General features: G+C 36.5%; 1 protein-coding gene across 1 annotated transcript in view; it reads right to left on the bottom strand.

Moving 5' to 3' along the window:
• crfb2 (cytokine receptor family member b2) overlaps window positions 1–11479 on the bottom strand; it is a 35273-nt gene extending 23794 nt beyond the window's left edge. Inside the window, exons 1-2 of the mRNA XM_055215222.2 lie at window positions 11060–11479; window positions 1453–1591 (exon numbers count right to left, since the gene is read on the bottom strand). Coding sequence (XP_055071197.2) covers window positions 1453–1591; window positions 11060–11141 — 221 coding nt within the window. The 5' untranslated portion in view covers window positions 11142–11479. The remainder of the gene's footprint in view (window positions 1–1452; window positions 1592–11059) is intronic.
• Between the last annotated feature and the right edge of the window lie 10937 nt (window positions 11480–22416).

Genomic DNA, 22416 nt, shown 5'->3' with positions numbered 1-22416 from the left:
AAACAATCTACAACAGATTATGATAAATGAAGTACAGATATAATTCACATTTATCACATTACCAGATCAAGCACTCTATTCAATATATTCAATATAATATAAGAAATGTACAGTACATTGGAAATGGATTAAGTCCATTCTATAAAACAACTACAAACAATTGTTAAACTATGAATTTGAAATTGGATCCCATTTTGTGGTGTTCGTTGATGATTAAAAACAAGTTGTGTAGCGAAATACAGTTTCTGTCGTGTTTTATTTGGCATTTTGTAAAATTCCATTGACTTCTCTGGAAGACTCGTTGCTCGCTGATATATCACTCCGCCGCCGGGAAACAGAAAAGGGACTGTTTACATGTGGTTGTTGTTTTTCGCTCGGTTTCTCTCAGAATAAATTTTTCCCATATCTGTAGGGCTGGACCAGAATAGTCGAATATTCGTTCCGTGGGTTGACATTCGATTTTCAGTTTTGAGATTCGAATATATATATAAATATTTTACAGCGTTAATGCAGAGCTTTTGCCAAGCAGGAAGTGCGCTTCACGCTCCCGCTCTATAGGTGGCGCAGACAGACCAACATCCATAGCCAACAGCCACCAAACGCACACCAGTGGAAGATCGCCTCAAACGGAAAACACGCTTCCTGCTTTGGCATTCACGCTAATAATGTTGTAAATAACGTTCAGTTTCTTGCAAAAACTGATTGATTTGCTTCACAAGACGTCAATATGTCACACAGAGTTATGGGGGATTACTGTTGTATTGGATATATATGCTTTAGCTCTTAAAGTGTGCGGATCTGTTGACTTGCATGACGGAGCACTGGGGTTTCTGCAAAATATCTTCTTTATTGTTCTGCCGATGAAAAAAAACATATTGGATGTGTGGAATTTGATGTTGATGGTGTAAGTGTTATAAATAAACTTGATTTTGAAAGTATGCTACCGTTTTATTACAGTTTGTTGGACTACGTTCATTCATGCTTCAGACTCAAATATAGAGCGGAAGTATATACGCGGTTGTGAGGTATCTGAAAAAATAGTTCCACTATAGCAAATAACACGGATTGACATCATATATTGCGCCAATATATTTGTTTTTGGTCATCAACGAGCACCGCGGGCCACTCGGTGAGTGGTACAGTTTTGGAGGTGAATGTTGAGTGTTGTTTTGGTGACATTTTGTGCATGGCCGTTGACTTCCATTCTGAAGCAGTCAAGAGACGCTTCTAAATGAGTCGAAAAGTCAAGACACGACCCATTGTCAAAATTTCTGTGTCCATCACTGTAGTTCATCCAAAACAAACCAGAAATGAGACTCAAAGTGTTAAATACCGGAATTATCCTTTAAGAATCTTGCTCAGGGATTTAAGCTCAGAAACCTGTGTGTTATCTTATATTCATAATCACATATTCTGTGTTTCCCTAAACATTTAAGCTAATGCACCTCATACCCGAGTCTACGCATGCTGACTGCATAGTGAACACCATCAGGAGAGCCCGGTCCCTTGCTCCAGGACAATAAATGAACAAAATGTTGGGATGATATGCTCAGATTTACAGGAGCAGGTAACGTTAGGTCCATGGATAAGGCTATGAGAAAAAAATACAATAAGGCAAATTCAGTCACATTTAACAAACTAACAATCCCTCTCTACCCCCCCCCCCCCTTACACTATCACTATCTTTTTAATAATTTAATCTCTATGGGGTGGTTTCCCAGACAGGGATTATCTTAATCCAGGACTAGGCCTTGGTTTATTTGTGTAATATAACTAGTTTTAACAAACATGCCTTACTAAAAACATTACTTGTGTGCACTTTGAGGCAAAACAAAGGGGACTGACAGGGCTCCAGATTAACTTTTTTCACTAGGAGCACAGTGGCCCCCAACTAAAAATTTTAGGGGCGCAACCAGAAAATTTAGGGGCACACACCGTAAATCAACATGCTAACCAAATTTTCACATTTCTACTAATTTCCACTGTATTACTAATACATACTTTGATGATAGATGCAGAAAGTACAATGTGCTGTTTCAAATTCATTGTCACATCACAAAAAAAAGGTCAAATTTACTGGTCGCACATGTGCGACTGGATGAAAAATTCAGTGGCACACTCTCAAATTTTGGTGACAAAATGCCACCAGTCTGGAGCCCTGACTGATGTATTTTAAGATATGTCAGTGCAAGTTGTTTTCAGTTTGGAGTTTGGACAGCTCTTACATTTATTTTAGTCTAGGATCATTAGTCTAATCCCTATCTGGGAAACTGCCCCACATGTTTTTGCAATGGGAAAGTAATAAATTGATGTTTCTGTTGTTTTCAAATAAGATCACATATAAACACAACAATGATTATTTTGAATTATATCAGGTACCATCAGGGGTCTCCAACTTTTTTGTGAGCAGGGGCTACCACTTTTTTATATAGTGTACTCAAAATAAATGGTTTTACTTCTTTTATTTTTCTTGTTGATATGTTTTATTATTGTTTAAAATGTTAACATACATAAAAGACTAGACTATTAATTGACCGCGGTCAAGCCAGCCGCTGTTTGAAAATACACGGTCAAGCCAGCCGCGCTTCAAATTAAGCGTGTGCGCCTATTACTAAACATACGGTAATTTCAAGAACAGCAGAGAGAACGCGCTTTCTCTCTCTCTCTCTCTCTCTCTCTCTCTCTCTCTCTCTCTCTCTCTCTCTCTCTCTCTCTCTCTCTCTCTCTTTCTCTCTTTCTCTCTCTCTCTCTCTCTCTCTTTTTTTTTTCTCTCTTTCATTCATTCATTCTTTCTTTCTTTCTTTTTTTCTCTCTTTCTCTGTCTCTCTCTCTCTCTCTCTCTCTCTCAAAAATCAAAATTGAATTTGCTTACTATAAACTTGTGAATAATCAAATGCTGTTTTATGATATATGGTGTTTTAAAGATATGTTATGTGTGTTATTAGAGGGTCAGTTGATATTGAATATCTAATTATTTTATTATTATTTTTTATTGTGATTATGTATGATACATAAATGAAGAGGAATAAAAGTTGGTTAATCCTCTCTCTCTCTCTCTCTCTCTCTCTCTCTCTCTCTCTCTCTCTCTTTTTTTTCTCTCCTTCTGTCTTATAAACACTTAGTTTAAATAAAGTATAAAAAATTATGATCTGTTTTTATAGGGGACATCCCATACTGTATGCATACCTCATATTTAACCATTTCACTGCACCATTTTGGAAATATATACCATCACTCCACTTTAGAGGCCTCTAAAGACTTCATTTCAAAAGAGTAGAAAAAAATTATGATCTGTTTTTGAAGGGGACGTCCCATACTGTGTGCATACCTCATATTTACCCATTTCACTGCACCATTTTGGAAATATATACCATCACTCCACTTTAGAGGCCCCTAAAGACTTCATTTCAAAAGAGTAGAAAAATATTATGATCTGTTTTTGAAGGGGACGTCCCATACTGTATGCATACCTCATATTTTACCATTTGACTGCACCATTTTGGACATATATACCATCACTCAACTTTAGAGGCCTATAAACACTTCATTTCAAAAGAGTAGAAAAAAATTATGATCTGTTTTTATAGGGGACATCCCATACTGTATGCATACCTCATATTTAACCATTTGACTGCACCATTTTGTACATATATACCATCACTCCACTTTAGAGGCCTATAAACACTTCATTTCAAAAGAGTAGAAAATTTTTTTGATCTGTTCCTGAAGGGGGCGTCCCACACTGCATGCATACCTCATATTTAACAATTTCACTGCTCAATTTTGGAAATATATACCATCACTCCACTTTAGAGGCCTCTAAAGACTTCATTTCAAAAGAGTAGAAAAACATTATGATCTGTTTTTGAAGGGGACGTCCCATACTGTATGCATACCTCATATTTAACAATTTCACTGCACCATTTTGGAAATATATACCATCACTCCACTTTAGAGGCCTATAAAGACTTCATTTCAAAAGAGTAGAAAAAAATTATGATCTGTTTTTGAAGGGGACGTCCCATACTGTATGCATACCTCATATTTAACCATTTCACTGCTCCATTTTGGAAATATATACCATCACTCCACTTTAGAGGCCCTTAAAGACTTCATTTCAAAAGAGTAGAAATAAATTATGATCTGTTTTTATAGGGGAAATCCCATACTGTATGCATACCTCATATTTAACCATTTCACTGCGCCATTTTGGAAATATATACCATCACTCCACTTTAGAGGCCTCTAAAGACTTCATTTCAAAAGAGTAGAAAAACATTATGATCTGTTTTTGAAGGGGACGTCCCATACTGTATGCATACCTCATATTTAACCATTTCACTGCACCATTTTGGAAATATATACCATCACTCCACTTTAGAGGCCCCTAAAGACTTCATTTCAAAAGAGTAGAAAAAAATTATGATCTGTTTTTGAAGGGGACGTCCCATACTGTATGCATACCTCATATTTAACCATTTCACTGCGCCATTTTGGACATATATACCATCACTCCACTTTAGAGGCCTATAAACACTTCATTTCAAAAGAGTGGAAAAAAATTATGATCTGTTTTTATAGGGGACGTCCCATACTGTATGCATACCTCATATTTAACCATTTCACTGCACCATTTTGGACTTATATACCATCACTCAACTTTAGAGGCCTCTAAAGACTTCATTTCAAAAGAGTAGAAAAACATTATGATCTGTTTTTGAAGGGGACGTCCCATACTGTATGCATACCTCATATTTAACCATTTCACTGCACCATTTTGGAAATATATACCGTCACTCCACTTTAGAGGCCTATAAACACTTCATTTCAAAAGAGTAGAAAAAAATTATGATCTGTTTTTATAGGGGACATCCCATACTGTATGCATACCTCATATTTAACCATTTGACTGCACCATTTTGTACATATATACCATCACTCCACTTTAGAGGCCTATAAACACTTCATTTCAAAAGAGTAGAAACATTTTTTGATCTGTTTTTGAAGGGGACGTCCCATACTGTATGCATACCTCATATTTAACAATTTCACTGCTCAATTTTGGAAATATATACCATCTCTCCACTTTAGAGGCCTATAAAGACTTCATTTCAAAAGAGTAGAAAAACATTATGATCTGTTTTTGAAGGGGACGTCCCATACTGTATGCATACCTCATATTTAACCATTTCACTGCACCATTTTGGAAATATATACCATCACTCCACTTCAGAGGCCCCCAAAGACTCCATTTCAAAAGAGCAGAAAAAAACTACGATCTGTTTTTGAAGGGGACGTCCCATACTGTATGCATACCTCATATTTAACCATTTCACTGCACCATCCTGGAAACATACACCATCACTCCACTCCAGAGGCCCATAAACACTTCACTTCAAAAGAGGAGAAAAAAATTATGATCTGTTTTTGAAGGGGACGTCCCATACTGTGTGCATACCTCATATTTACCCATTTCACTGCACCATTTTGGAAATATATACCATCACTCCACTTTAGAGGCCCCTAAAGACTTCATTTCAAAAGAGTAGAAAAATATTATGATCTGTTTTTGAAGGGGACGTCCCATACTGTATGCATACCTCATATTTAACCATTTCACTTCTCTATTTTGGAAATATATACCATCACTCCACTTTAGAGGCCTATAAAGACTTCATTTCAAAAGAGTAGAAAAAAATTATGATCTGTTTTTGAAGGGGACGTCCCATACTGTGTGCATACCTCATATTTAACCATTTCACTGCACCATTTTGGAAATATATACCATCACTCCACTTTAGAGGCCCCTAAAGACTTCATTTCAAAAGAGTAGAAAAAAATTATGATCTGTTTTTGAAGGGGACGTCCCATACTGTGTGCACACCTCACATCTACCCATTTCACTGCACCACCTTGGAAACACATACCATCACTCCACCCCAGAGGCCCCCAAAGACTTCACTTCAAAAGAGTAGAAAAACACCATGATCTGCTTCCGAAGGGGACGTCCCACACTGCATGCATACCTCATATTTTACCATTTGACTGCACCATTTTGGACATATATACCATAACTCCACTTTAGAGGCCCATAAACACTTAACTTCAAAAGAGTAGAAAAAAATGATTCTACTTTATTATTATATGTCCAAAATGGTGCAGTGAAATGGTTAAATATGAGGTATGCATACAGTATGGGACGTCCCCTTCAAAAACAGATCATAATTTTTTTCTACTCTTTTGAAATGAAGTCTTTAGGGGCCTCTAAAGTGGAGTGATGGTATATATTTCCAAAATTGTGCAGTCAAATGGTTAAATATGAGGTATGCATACAGTATGGGATGTCCCCTATAAAAACAGATCATAATTTTTTCCTACTCTTTTGAAATGAAGTCTTTATAGGCCTCTAAAGTGGAGTGATGGTATATATTTCCAAAATGGTGCAGTCAAATGGTTAAATATGAGGTATGCATACATTATGGGACGTCCCCTTCAAAAACAGATCATAATGTTTTTCTACTCTTTTGAAATGAAGTGTTTAGGGGCCTCTAAAGTGGAGTGATGGTATATATGTACAAAATGGTGCAGTGAAATGGTTAAATATGAGGTATGCATACAGTATGGGACGTCCCCTTCAAAAACAGATCATAATGTTTTTCTACTCTTTTGAAATGAAGTCTTTAGGGGCCTCTAAAGTGGAGTGATGTATATATTTCCAAAATGGTGCAGTGAAATGGTTAAATATGAGGTATGCATACAGTATGGGACGTCCCCTTCAAAAACAGATCATAATTTTTTTCTACTCTTTTGAAATGAAGTCTTTAGAGGCCTCTAAAGTGGAGTGATGGTATATATTTCCAAAATGGTGGAGTAAAATGGTTAAATATGAGGTATGCATACATTAAGGGACGTCCCCTTCAAAAACAGATCATAATGTTTTTCTACTCTTTTGAAATGAAGTCTTTAGGGGCCTCTAAAGTGGAGTGATGTATATATTTCCAAAATGGTGCAGTGAAATGGTTAAATATGAGGTATGCATACAGTATGGGACGTCCCCTTCAAAAACAGATCATAATTTTTTTCTACTCTTTTGAAATGAAGTCTTTAGGGGCCTCTAAAGTGGAGTGATGGTATATATTTCCAAAATGGTGCAGTGAAATGGTTAAATATGAGGTATGCATACAGTATGGGACGTCCCCTTCAAAAACAGATCATAATGTTTTTCTACTCTTTTGAAATGAAGTCTTTAGAGGCCTCTAAAGTGGAGTGATGGTATATATTTCCAAAATGGCGCAGTCAAATGGTTAAATATGAGGTATGCATACAGTATGGGATTTCCCCTATAAAAACAGATCATAATTTCTTTCTACTCTTTTGAAATGAAGTCTTTAAGGGCCTCTAAAGTGGAGTGATGGTATATATTTCCAAAATGGTGCAGTGAAATGGTTAAATATGAGGTATGCATACAGTATGGGACGTCCCCTTCAAAAACAGATCATAATGTTTTTCTACTCTTTTGAAATGAAGTCTTTAGAGGCCTCTAAAGTGGAGTGATGGTATATATTTCCAAAATTGAGCAGTGAAATTGTTAAATATGAGGTATGCATACAGTATGGGACGTCTCCTTCAAAAACAGATCAAAAAAATTTCTACTCTTTTGAAATGAAGTGTTTATAGGCCTCTAAAGTGGAGTGATGGTATATATGTCCAAAATGGTGCAGTGAAATTGTTAAATATGAGGTATGCATACAGTATGGGATGTCCCCTATAAAAACAGATCATAATTTTTTTCTACTCTTTTGAAATGAAGTCTTTATAGGCCTCTAAAGTGGAGTGATGGTATATATTTCCAAAATGGTGCAGTCAAATGGTTAAATATGAGGTATGCAAACATTATGGGACGTCCCCTTCAAAAACAGATCATAATGTTTTTCTACTCTTTTGAAATGAAGTGTTTAGGGGCCTCTAAAGTGGAGTGATGGTATATATTTCCAAAATGGTGCAGTCAAATGGTTAAATATGAGGTATGCATACAGTATGGGACGTCCCCTTCAAAAACAGATCATAATGTTTTTCTACTCTTTTGAAATGAAGTCTTTATAGGCCTCTAAAGTGGAGTGATGGTATATAGGTCCAAAATGGCGCAGTAAAATGGTTAAATATGAGGTATGCATACATTATGGGACGTCCCCTTCAAAAACAGATCATAATGTTTTTCTACTCTTTTGAAATGAAGTCTTTAGGGGCCTCTAAAGTGGAGTGATGTATATATTTCCAAAATGGTGCAGTGAAATGGGTAAATATGAGGTATGCACACAGTATGGGACGTCCCCTTCAAAAACAGATCATAATTTTTTTCTACTCTTTTGAAATGAAGTCTTTATAGGCCTCTAAAGTGGAGTGATGGTATATATTTCCAAAATGGTGCAGTAAAATGGTTAAATATGAGGTATGCATACATTATGGGACGTCCCCTTCAAAAACAGATCATAATGTTTTTCTACTCTTTTGAAATGAAGTCTTTAGGGGCCTCTAAAGTGGAGTGATGTATATATTTCCAAAATGGTGCAGTGAAATGGTTAAATATGAGGTATGCATACAGTATGGGACGTCCCCTTCAAAAACAGATCATATTTTTTTTCTACTCTTTTGAAATGAAGTCTTTAGGGGCCTCTAAAGTGGAGTGATGGTATATATTTCCAAAATGGTGCAGTGAAATTGTTAAATATGAGGTATGCATACAGTATGGGACGTCCCCTTCAAAAACAGATCATAATGTTTTTCTACTCTTTTGAAATGAAGTCTTTAGAGGCCTCTAAAGTGGAGTGATGGTATATATTTCCAAAATGGCGCAGTCAAATGGTTAAATATGAGGTATGCATACAGTATGGGATTTCCCCTATAAAAACAGATCATAATTTCTTTCTACTTTTTTGAAATGAAGTCTTTAAGGGCCTCTAAAGTGGAGTGATGGTATATATTTCCAAAATTGTGCAGTGAAATGGTTAAATATGAGGTATGCATACAGTATGGGACGTCACCTTCAAAAACAGATCATAATTTTTTTCTACTCTTTTGAAATGAAGTCTTTAGAGGCCTCTAAAGTGGAGTGATGGTATATATTTCCAAAATGGTGCAGTGAAATGGTTAAATATGAGGTATGCATACAGTATGGGATTTCCCCTATAAAAACAGATCATAATTTCTTTCTACTTTTTTGAAATGAAGTCTTTAAGGGCCTCTAAAGTGGAGTGATGGTATATATTTCCAAAATTGTGCAGTGAAATGGTTAAATATGAGGTATGCATACAGTATGGGACGTCACCTTCAAAAACAGATCATAATTTTTTTCTACTCTTTTGAAATGAAGTCTTTAGAGGCCTCTAAAGTGGAGTGATGGTATATATTTCCAAAATGGTGCAGTGAAATGGTTAAATATGAGGTATGCATACAGTATGGGACGTCCCCTTCAAAAACAGATCATAATGTTTTTCTACTCTTTTGAAATGAAGTCTTTAGAGGCCTCTAAAGTGGAGTTATGGTATATATTTCCAAAATGGCGCAGTCAAATGGTTAAATATGAGGTATGCATACAGTATGGGACCTCCCCCATAAAAACAGATCACAATTTCCTTCTACTCTTTTGAAATGAAGTCTTTAAGGGCCTCTAAAGTGGAGTGATGGTATATATTTCCAAAATTGTGCAGTGAAATGGTTAAATATGAGGTATGCATACAGTATGGGACGTCACCTTCAAAAACAGATCATAATTTTTTTCTACTCTTTTGAAATGAAGTCTTTAGAGGCCTCTAAAGTGGAGTGATGGTATATATTTCCAAAATGGTGCAGTGAAATGGTTAAATATGAGGTATGCATACAGTATGGGACGTCCCCTTCAAAAACAGATCATAATGTTTTTCTACTCTTTTGAAATGAAGTCTTTAGAGGCCTCTAAAGTGGAGTGATGGTATATATTTCCAAAATGGTGCAGTGAAATGGTTAAATATGAGGTATGCATACAGTATGGGACGTCCCCTTCAAAAACAGATCAAAAATTTTTTCTACTCTTTTGAAATGAAGTGTTTATAGGCCTCTAAAGTGGAGTGATGGTATATATGTACAAAATGCTGCAGTCAAATGGTTAAATATGAGGTATGCATACAGTATGGGACGTCCCCTTCAAAAACAGATCATAATGTTTTTCTACTCTTTTGAAATGAAGTCTTTGGAGGCCTCTAAAGTGGAGTGATGGTATATATTTCCAAAATGGTGCAGTGAAATGGTTAAATATGAGGTATGCATACAGTATGGGACGTCCCCTTCAAAAACAGATCATAATGTTTTTCTACTCTTTTGAAATGAAGTGTTTATAGGCCTCTAAAGTGGAGTGATGGTATATATTTCCAAAATGGTGCAGTGAAATTGTTAATTATGAGGTATGCATAATTATGATTTTTGAGAGAGAGAGAGAGACAGAGAGAGAGAGAGAGAGAGAGAGAGACAGAGAGAAAAAAAGAGAAAAAAAGAGAAAGAAAGAAAGAATGAATGAATGAAAGAGAGAAAAAAGAAAGAGAGAGAGAGAGAGAGAGGGGGGAGAGAGAGAGAGAGCGAGCGAGAGAGAGAGAAAGCGAGCGAGTGGAAACCAAGCGCTCTGAAAGCGCGTTCTCTCTGCTGTTCTTGAAATTACCGTATGTTTAGTAATAGGCGCACACGCTTAATTTGAAGCGCGGCTGGCTTGACCGTGTATTTTCAAACAGCGGCTGGCTTGACCGCGGTATTAATTGAATGTGCATTGGCGGGCACCTCACAAACATTGTTTGCGGAGACCACTGATATAAACCATAAAGCCTCAGACTTAACAAGTCCTGCAGGTCAATGTTAACAGCTCAATTAAAACACAGAAAACCGTATAAAATAGTAAATACCATGTCATTAGGACTCGTCACAAAAAAAAATATTTTGTTTCTATTCCTTTATATTTCTACAGTAAGAGTAACTCATGTAATAATTTAATCTGGACTAAATCTAATGGATATATAAGCAGTAACAGTTACTGTACCTGTGTGTAGGAGAGAGATGGAGATAAGAATCTCTGTCATTCCACACATCGTGCGAATTGACTGTGACCAAAGTCTCTTCATGTCTCCTCATCATCTTTCAATCTTTGTATTCTCTTGCATCATTTTGACTTTAATCCCACCGTGTCTACTGTTCACTTTGATTCTCTTGATAGTATTTGTATTGACGCTTTATATCGATGTTATTCACATACTTTTACTTTCTGTTCCTGTCTTCCTGTTTCCGGTGGTTGGTTTGTGTATAACTCTATATTCCTGCAGGTGGCGGTCGACCTCTGCAAAAGACTCGCATTCAAATCACAGTTTGTCTCTTACTGTAGACATAATAATACCAGTAAAGTATAATCGCCAGAATATGAATATCTTAGTTTTTCCTTGAGATTTACATAAACATTTCACCCAACAATCGCGTGTTGTTGTTTTTGTAACGCCTGATAAATAATTACAAACATTGAGCAAACACTACAGAAAGTTCGAGATCATCCTTGCAGTCGAGGGAGGAACTGAAGACGGAGCCGGACACCTGCTGCTCGCCGTCGTGACGTGTGCGCCGTGTTTCCTTTGTTTTTTAATCGCAAATGAAGTGAATTAGATGCTGAATTTGATAAAAACAAACCTTTTAATAAAAAGTTGAAACCAGAAACATTTTATATCGAATATTTTAATTGCTGCTTATACTGTATACCCGAAAATAACGGGAAACAAGCCTATATTATTAAAATATCAATAGAGTTTGTTCTTTTCATTTTATAGTTGTTTTCATTTTTATTTTATTACACGACACAATATAACATATTATAGCATATTAAAGTGTTTTTTGAACATAACATTAATTTATAATGTTTATTAGTGGAACTAAAGGTTGGATTAAACTTGAAACGCACGTGATCGTTGTCATCAGTGAGGCGACCAAGACCAATCACGTAAAGCCAGGGGCGCTGCTAAGGATTTTGGGCCCCATGAAAAGAATCTTGACAGGGCCCCCAACACAGCTGAGACTCTTTCATATTAATTTACATAAAATCATGCGCTTTTGTGGTATTTTGACTGCCAATGGGGTGAGAAAATTTTACTTGAATTAAGTGTTTAAGAAAAAATAAATCTTATTTCACAATTTTTTTCTCACCCCATTGGCAGATCATTTTGCTCGTTTTAAGGACAATTTCACTTAAATTGTATATTTTTTGTCCGAAAACTAGACTTACTTTCTTAGGTCATCCTGCTCATCAAAAAAATACATCTTAATTTTAAAAAAAATTAGATATTTCTACTGACCAAGACCAAAATACTAAGTAAGAAAGTCATTTTTTGCAGTGTTGAATGTTTAACTAAAACTGCGTATTGTTATTTTTTCCAGCGTTTTCTTGACCTAACATGAGGAGAAAATTTAGTTCCCTTATCATGCACTTTTAACACTAGAACGGCCACCAGTAGGCATTTTAACCGCAACATTTAAACTTATGCATTGCAAAAAATTATTTTTAAGCAAAAAAATCTTAGTATTTTTTTCTTGTTTTCAGTAAAAATATCTAAAAATTCTTAAATTAAGATGCTTTTTCTTGATGAGCAAAACGACCCAAGAAAATAAGTCTAGTTGTTAGACCAAAAACATTACATTTAAGGGATTTTGAGCATAAAACAAGCAAAAAAATCTGCCAATGGGGTAAGCAAATTTTTCTTGAATTTAGTGTTTAAGAAAAATGTTCAAGATTTTTTTGCTTACTCCATTGGCAGGTTTTTTTGCTTGTTTTATGCACAAAATCCCTTAAATGTAATATTTTTGGTCTAAAAACTAGACTTATTTTCTTGGGTCGTTTTGCTCATCATGAAAAAGCATCTTTATTTAAGAAATGTTAGATATTTTTACTGAAAACAATACAAAAATACTAAGAATTTTTTCTTGAAAATAATTTTTTGCAGTGTGGTAATTATCTTTAACACTAGAACGAACAAGGCGTCATTTTGACCGTTTGAAATTTGCATAGCCAGTAACTTTGTCTAAATAAATCACGTGCATAAATAAACGTGCTTACTTGTTGAAAAATGCTAGAAACCTGGGGCCTCGTGTGCGTTAGCACAGAAAAGTGCCGTAGGCTACGATCATTGTCACGTACGGGCGGTCCACTAACAATTTAGGCCTACTTACAAACCCACCTTGGTAACATAATGTCGAACCATTTGCCTCTTTCACTTATAATTTTTTTCTCTTTCCGTTTTTGACTTCCAGATTTTTTAGGCATTTTCACTTCCTTGTCAGTCAAGTTGATATTCTGCCGGCACTATAAGTGAGGTCAAGCTGTATTGCCTGGATTATACAATTTGGGCGGACTGAACCATTTTATGACAATTGAGAGGGGGGGAAAGGGGCCCACAGACGTTTGTGTTTCCTAAACAAATAAATTTTTTGATACCAGGAAACAGCAAATAGAATAATTTAAAGTTAATAATTTTTACTATTAAATATTTTTAGCACTACAATTTTTGGGGCTTCTCTGGGCCCCCTCTTACTCGTGGGCACCGAGAATCGTCATTGTTTACCCCCCCTTTACAGCACCCCTGCGTAAAGCTGTGTCGCCATCACAACTCCGTGCATCCGCTCTGGAGAAGCTGCACCGGCTGAGATAGCCGGCTACTTTTGCTCTCGCGGTAAACCATATGACACAGTCACGTGCCTGTAGCGCCAGCTGAAGTCGGACAAAATTAACCAGAATGCACTGCTTCAAGTCAGCCACCGATCGGTCTGCGCCATCGCCGCATGAAGTCAAACACACCTAGGGTGTTTGCTGCAGAGCCAAATGGGAGGAGCTAGAGCGGGGGTGGTGCTTAAAGCACTTAAAAAGTCTTTTAATGTTACAGCGAGTTCAACCATAAAGAAAATGTTTGTTTTGATGCGCAAATGCTGGCATCGATTATTGCCTTATTTTTCGCTAATATTTGTCATGATTATGATGCATTATTTTCAGCATGGTCAGTATAGTTTCTGTGATAAACTGCATTAAGTAAACACTTCATAAGAACACGTGTGTGTGTGTTTCTAAAACCTCTTTTGTATCTATATCAGCTTGTCATATTATTTTCTCCTTATAATGATGAATAGTTTCGTTGTTTTCCTTACTTCTAAAGTCGCTTTGTATCTGAAGTAGGCAATGTAAAAGCGTACTATCCCCTCTTTATTTGTCTCCACCGATAGGGTTAACCTTTATGTAATAGGCTATGCATTATGTAATTAAAATGAAAATAAGCAAACCAGTCCAAAATCAGCCATGTGACTTCCCACACTAGGGCATAAACGATGTGGTGTGAGATTAGTGAGGCATTCGCTTCAACTACATTTTTGGAGAAGATAAATATAATTTAATTATCAAATACTCCACTGTCCTACAACTGTTGGGCTGAATTTATTTGTTTCTATTAACCTAAATTAGCAAAATGTGCATCTAACATAGAATACATCTTAAGTCTAGATATGTTAGGCTTTAATAAGAAGATATGAAATGATAAAATATTTTTTTAAGAACACAGCACTTCTTTTTACACAAAATTTTATAATAAATATTATACATTTATTTCAGGAACACATCACTTCATACATCAATGTTTCCTGGGGATGCCCTTAAGGCGGTCCCTTAAGAGGAGGGTACTGTCATGATCCTGTCGGCCCTGTATGTATTTTCCCTTATTTCATATGACAGGATCATGGCAGCCCTTATTGTTGTCTTGTTTTGTGTGGAGAGTCACACAAAAAAGTATTTTGTTCAAGAGCTGTCTGCAGTTGGGTTTTGTCTTGGGTTCTGTTTCCCCTGCACATAACAGAATGATCCGGCCAGAAGAGAACCCAGCAGACAGCTCTGTTTTTGTTTTATCAATTTTAGTTTCGCGTCCGTCAAGTGTTTTCCTGTCATCTGGTGTCGTCTTGTTTGGTGTCTGTGTCCCGGTATGTTGAGCCGTGGCTGAGCTCCCGGATGGCGAGACGTGAGCCTGAGTTCCTGGAGGGAGGACCACAAAAAGGTGATACTGTTCGGGGAGCCATGAGATCCTAGGCAGTGAGATGCAATCGCGTGTTCCGGGACTGTGAACCACGGGGGCATGCTCTGGGATGGCTGCCGTTTGTGCAGGTTCTGGATGGGGAGCAGGGAGGGAGTCCCAGTTTCTCAGACGTCGTTCCGCGAGTGCCGGCTCTGTGGAGGGAGAGTTCTGGGTGCCTGTTCCCAATCTGCGAGCTCCGCAGGTGCGTGCCCACTCGACGAACCCTGTGGGCGGGTTCCTGGTTGGTGAGCCCTCCTGGGACGTTGCTGGCTGGCTCCCAAGCCCACCTCCTTGTGGACAGTGTTGGGGTAGTTACTCAAAAATGTAATTAGTTACTAGTTACTAGTTACTTCTTTAAATTGTAATGAGATTACTTTACTAGTTACTGCATTTGAAAAGTAACTTCAATACTTATTACTTTACTTTCGTTTTACTTAATTTACCACATAGATACATGGACATGGTTTAGGCGGGGTCGGCTGATGATGAGTGACTCCTTTAAATCAGGGGTACCCAACCTTTTTTCACCATGGACTGGTTTCAGCTTTAAAAAAAATTATATTATAAAAAAAAATTCGGGACGTTCTTGCGACCCGGTGGCAACTTGTCCACGGTCGCGACCCGGTGGTTGGGGACCTCTGCTTTAAATGACCGGTAAGCAGAATCTTTCGCCACAAGTGTTGCATTGCCATGCTGGGCTTACAAATGCTCAGACAGGTTGCTCATCGCGTTGTCAGCAGTTGAAAGACACTTGTCGTGTGGGCATAGTGTTCATTTCACACGAATATTTTTGTCCTTTCGAGCAATAAGCTGAAAGTAATGTGAATATCGCCCCAGTGGCCGAAACCCTCCGTCTTCATTTCCCGCTCCCCTTTGCACCAGCAGCTACGTCAAAATTGATCTCTATGGCAACAGCACACGTACAGGCACACACGCATGCACGCACCACTTAAACAGACAGAACTTTACACCCAGGCAAACACTTCTTGGGTAACGCAGGAAAGCGTGTTCCTATAGTCTAGTAAAGTAGTGTAGTTACCAATATTATTAGTGTAATGCGTTACTTTACTTCGTTACCCAAAAAAAGTAATATAGTTACTGTAATCCGTTACTTTGTAACTCGTTACCCCCAACACTGCTTGTGGAGAAAAGAGTCCTTCCTGCTTATCATCATGGGGGTCTGGATCCTTGGAACTGTCTTGCTTTGTGGACTTTGTCTTTGTCATGTCTTGTGTCTTGTACTGTTTCCTGGAGACACTAGGAGGCGTCCCTTAAGAGGGGGGTACTGTAATGATCCTGTCAGCCCTGTATGTATTTTTTCTTATTTCATTGTCTGCAATTGGGTTTTGTCTCCCCCCGCACATGACATCTTCATTTCTATCACCTTCATAAAACATGGTGCTTATAAACAAGTCCCGCTTTGTGATAGACAACAGGCCATCATCCTCATTCTTTTAACTTTGGCAGCCCATCTTCCCAGCAATGTGGTGTTGGTTCTTCTTCAGTCCTGTGTGCAATAAATACAAGAATTTCAATAATAATGGAATTAATAATAAAGTACTGCTCATAAACAAATTCCTAAACAAGTCAAGCAATACAGCAAAACATTCCCTCTGCGTACATCGATTTCTGGTGTTGGGGTGATCTTTATGACATCTGACTCAAGTGGAGTGACGTCCTTGACATCTGGATATGTTAGTTCCTGGATGAGTAGTTGTGGGACTTGACTGTAGGAAGTATAGACATGTTCCAATGGCCAGAGAAATGTGATTTGACAGTTTTTTAAAGTAATAAAACAATAATGAATATTCTGTATTTACGGACATTGGCATGTAAATAAAGACATAATGCTGCTGATGTGGTGGAGGTGGTGATGCTGTTGATTGAGGTGCTAATGCTGATGCTGGTGATGAAGGCACTTTAAACCACACTTGATGATGATAAAATCTAAAGTGAAAAAGAATTAATAAGCACGGTTGTCTTGTTTACATGTTTAATACAGTGCATCGCATATGAAGAGGTTTTGTAATAAAACACCTTGCTCAAGAGCACAAAAACATTAAGATCCTTATATATTTATTTTTACAACTTTCCACCAAACACTAAGGCCAGTGTGGGTGAAGGTTGTGTTCGGTCCAAGCAAAACACATATAATTCTAATAAACAAAGCTAGCCCTGATTAAAAACTATTAGCCGAGCAGTCAAATAAGAGATGTTAATACTCAGTTGGAACAAATGCCTGACATACTCTACATCAGCCCTTGCAGAGTGATTGCCATGAAATGAGTATTTATATACATGTTTTGAATGTGTAATAAGTAATGTAATGCAGAAAAACTATAACAACAATAACTGAAGTTAGGTATTTGAAATTCAGACTTTTCAAAGAGTTAAGAACACACAGAAAATATTACATGAACAATATTTAAATTATGACTATGACAAGCAAAACAGAAAGGTTTAACAAACATGTTTCTGTGATGTTTTTTCACACACAGTACAGGCCTAATTAAAATAATTAATGCACACATATCCTATTCTTGAGCTGCATTTCACATGTAATAGCTACATGATTTAACGTTAAATGGTTATTGTACACACAGATTTATGGTAGGCACAGTGATAGTTTTGCAGTACACTGTGCATCTCTTGATAGACATTAGACGGCAGGAGATCATATCCTTGCAAAAATATTGTCTGAGTCTGATGCATCTGTGAAGGTTAAACAAATATTAAAATAAAATAAATAAAAACTATGATTACACTACGTACCCATTGTGGGAAATGGGTGAATGCTAGCACATTAGCTATCAATAGTGTTTAATGCAAAAGTTAAAAGGAAAAATCATTAAAATCTGACTTTTCCATATTTAAGTGCTGTAATTGGGTCCCTAGTGTTTCTATCAACCTAGAAAATGTGTAAAAGAACAACCCAGTAACTTAGTTTTGGTAACCATTACTACATTTAAAAAAAAACATGGTTACTGTAGTAAATCCATGGTAACCACAACATAACCATGGTTTTGACAAGCGTGGTTTTCAAAAACTATTAAACCATGATTAGTGTATTAAAACCATGGTTTTGCTGATAGTAATACACCAAAAAACATGGTTACTACACTTTTATCACAATAAAACCATGGTTAATTTTCTCTGCAAGCATGTAATAGCTCATTGAAATTTGGCGCCCCATCTGATGTCAGAAGGGGACAATACCGACTCTTCATCTGCACTATATCCAACCATGACACTGCCATTTAGTGCAGAGTCAGCAGAGATCAGCTCATATGCATTTGAACATGCTACAAAGTGGCAAATTTAACATGTTATCCACACTATTCCTACGGCCCATGACGCTTTGCGCGAAATATGGGTGCGACTTCCGGCGCGTATTGTCACTGAACCAGAGCCGGCGATTTCCATGATGATTACGGTCATAGTTTCATGTATGAACCAGTGTGAGGATGAAATTAAGAAGTGTCCTGATACATCAAGATATATTCAATCGTTTCATGTTGTTCCTCGGGGGTGACGGGTCTTCAATGTGCAAATATAAAAGCACAGAGACATGCCGTATCTCTTCAGTGGGATAAGTCGAGTGTTTAATACATACCGAGACTTCTTGTTTTTAACCTTTTCATGTGATGGTTTAAAATGTCACAACTGTCCCTGGTGTGAGGTTTTTTTAAACAGCAATTTTTAATCAAGTTTTTATGGCGACACATCAAGCTTCATGCAACCCGATAGCAGCAGTAACTTATGCTTCTCATTCAACACAATGCAAGTTATTTAAACAAACCATAATAAACACATTGAACTCCTATTACATGTTTTCAGTATTGTTTTCGTTTTATGAAAATATTACAAAGTAAATAAGACATGAGCTTATGAAATGATTTGCTTAAAAAAATCATTTAAAACATAACAAAAGTAACAGTATGAGTAAACACATCACAAACTATTATAAACATTAACTAATAATCAGTTAATGTCGTAGGCTATATATTATGTACTGTAATCTCATTTTTGTAATAATATATAGTAGCAGAATAAATAAATCAGCATATTTTTATCAGCATAATATGTTGTTTTTGAATAATTATTGTATTTATTGTTCACTGTCAATTTCTATGAAAGATTTTACTGGATGGATGTGTGGATACAGTTAATAGATGCACGTGCGCCACATACACATTCAGTTCTTGTGCGTGTATTATAGTTAAAACAACTGTTTTGTAGAGATTTACTGCGTTTGTATCATCTATTATGGCCACCCTTAATTGCACAAATTATGCCGGTCTTCCTGGATTTCATAATAAGCATTAAAATGCCAGTCAAAACAGCATACTCGTATCCCTCGCAATAGGACTAGCTGTAGCGGCTCACCGGAAGTTTTACCCATAGATATGTATAATTTTACCCATCTGAGCTCAAGATGGCGTCGCCCGCATTTACGTCAGGAATAGTGTGGATAATAAATTATCTGTATGGTATTTTGAGCTAAAACTTCACATACGTACGTACTCTGGGGACACCAATTTATATTTGACATCTTAACCCTATAACTGTCACTGCCCCTTTTGAGTGGGGGGGTGAAAAGGTGATCTGCATGTTAAAATGACTATAACTCTGGCATTCTTTGGTTTAGAAGCAAAATCTTGGTCTCTTTTTTAAGAAGACAATTTATAGTTTTACACTGAGGTGTTTGAAGTTGTAAATATTAAGTGACAAAAAAGTTATACCCGTTTAAATTTATTTTCAATAATAAAAATAATGCAATATAGTATATACTCTCTAATCAAATGTATATAAAAATTAAAATGTTTTACTCTCAAAACACCACACCAATAAAGACACAAGTCTCAACTAGTTCTGAACCAAATTTTAGGTGAAAATAACAAAAAATGAAGTTTCTGTCACACTTTTAGTGGTTTTACCAACCAAGGCCACTAGGTGTCAACGGTTAGTTGCAATATCTTGTCAAAAGTTGATAAATTACTGTCTTTGCATTGTGTTTAATGCAAAAAGGTTTTGAAATATGAAAACTACATTCTTAGAGCTTTCCAACGATATATAGTTTGTCAAGATTTTTGAAGATTCATATATTCATTTTGAAGAATATTAGAATTATGAATATATACGAATTCATATGGACTCCTACTGGGTCAGTGGCAAATAACAAAATGACTGTCCCTACTAAATTTCCATCATCAAATGGCCTTGAAATATGAAAACTACATTCCTAGAGCTTTCCAACAATATATAGTTTGTCAAGATTATTTCAAGTTTATAGGGTATTAGTGTTATAAATTTATAATCATTTATATGTATTCCTATGGGGGGAGTGACATTTAACAAAATAACTGTCCCTATACAAATTCTATCATCAAATGGCCTTGAAATATGAAAACTACATTCCCTGAGCTTTCCAACAATATATAGTTTGTCGAGGTTATTTCAGGTTAATGGGATATTTACAAATAAAAATGTAATAACATTTTGGGCCCAACTGCTGGTCTGCGACATTTTAAAAAATGACTCTTACTACATACTTTTTTTTTCAAAATGGTGTTGATATATTAAAACTACATTTTTAGAGCTTTCCAACGGTATATAGTTTGTCAAGATTGGTGTAGGTTTAGACTATGTAATTATTGTTTTAAATATGTAATGCCAAACGTCCCACCTGGGGGACAGTGACAATTATAGGGTTAAAAAAGTCTTGTGAAATGTCCACTTTAACCTGGACGGAAAAGTGCACTCATTACTCTAAATATAAAGACATAATAAATAAATACGAAGTAACTTTCAAATACGAAGTAAAATCATTCACTTGCTTCCCTGTTGACTCGATGAGGTACGAGTAAATGTACGGGTGAGACACCTCTGGCCAATAGGGAGCGTTGTTACACAAATTTGATGCTGGGAGAATGAAAGAGACATGTTTTTATATTGACCAAATTAAATATGTTAATTTATCTTTCGCGCTCTATGGCAGGCAGGGTGGACAGATAATTACTCAACATGTTTAATCTGAGTGATTACATAAGTTATTTACGCCTGCCGGCTGTGTACGAAGGTTGCTTTGTTCCGCTATTTCGAATGGAAGCCAATGGAACGTCTAGTCTGTTTTCCCCCAAAAGTGGGCGTGAACCTGTTCAGAGACATTCTATGACGTTGCGCCGGTTGTGCGTATTGTCATGCTAGAGCCCTAGCATTCTCCAGAGATCGCATATGGAGGCAGCTGTAGCCTACGTTATCAATTATTATACATTCTCAAGTCAACAGCATATTATTTTACGATTAAATGAGAATAATAGTCAACTTTAATATTCTAAAATAAGACTTTATGACGTATGCAGCCTACTAATGCAACCTCCGGAGGAAATGAATGGCCCATCAGTTTGCCCGTCCAAAAACACAAATATTTCGCTTTAGTTTTGATTACGGCAGGCATTTGTCGTGGCATAGTTTTGATAAGCTTCTGCAATGCCACAACATTTATTACGGCCTATTATAACAGCCTAAAAAATGATCGCTGATACTCGATGCTACGCCCAACATAAAGCTGCTCCAGCAGGCAGCTTCACGTCCATCGCTCACTGCGACGCTGTTCCTCTAAATATGCTATTTAATGTGTAATATTTACTGCTACTTTTCACAAAGACCAAAACGGGCTTAAAGCATATCATGTTTGATTTCTCGGTTTTATTGATGCATTTGAATCTCAAGTCACGTTCATCTCATCTGAACCACGTTTAAAACACGTTTGACGAATAGGAAAACTGTAGTTTCATTATTCCTACTTTTATGTATTTATTATTATTTATTTTTTTACAGTAGCCTATTCTGATATTTGGTTTGTAACATTCTTTGTCTGGTGTGGAAGCCGTTTTTTTAAGGGGTTTATTTGTCAGAATGAACACATAAATGTTACGCCTCTGTATAAGAGGAAATAGAAAATATGACACGGACACGATGCAGCTTCAGTCACGTTCAGTGTTGTAATGTATTTACCATGAACAGTATAAAACAATTACTCAGCATCACATTTAAACATGTCATTTTCCCTTTGTGTGACAATGTCTCTTTAAGCAATTACACAATTAGGAAAAAATATCAGCTGGTGAGTCATAACTTCATATTACTAGAACACCTCAGTTAACCTTTAACATCAGTTACCAAAAATATATCAAAATGTGTTTATAGCACCTTTAAATCAGTATATCAAAATGTGTTTATAGCACCTTTAAATCAGTATATCAAAATGTGTTTACAGCATCTCAAATCAGTATATCAACATGTTTACAGC

Source organism: Misgurnus anguillicaudatus, chromosome 17 (assembly GCF_027580225.2).
Source record: "Misgurnus anguillicaudatus chromosome 17, ASM2758022v2, whole genome shotgun sequence".
Classification (NCBI taxonomy): domain Eukaryota; kingdom Metazoa; phylum Chordata; class Actinopteri; order Cypriniformes; family Cobitidae; genus Misgurnus; species Misgurnus anguillicaudatus.
Note: the sequence above shows the minus strand (reverse complement) of the source record. Positions and strands in the feature narration are given on the sequence as shown.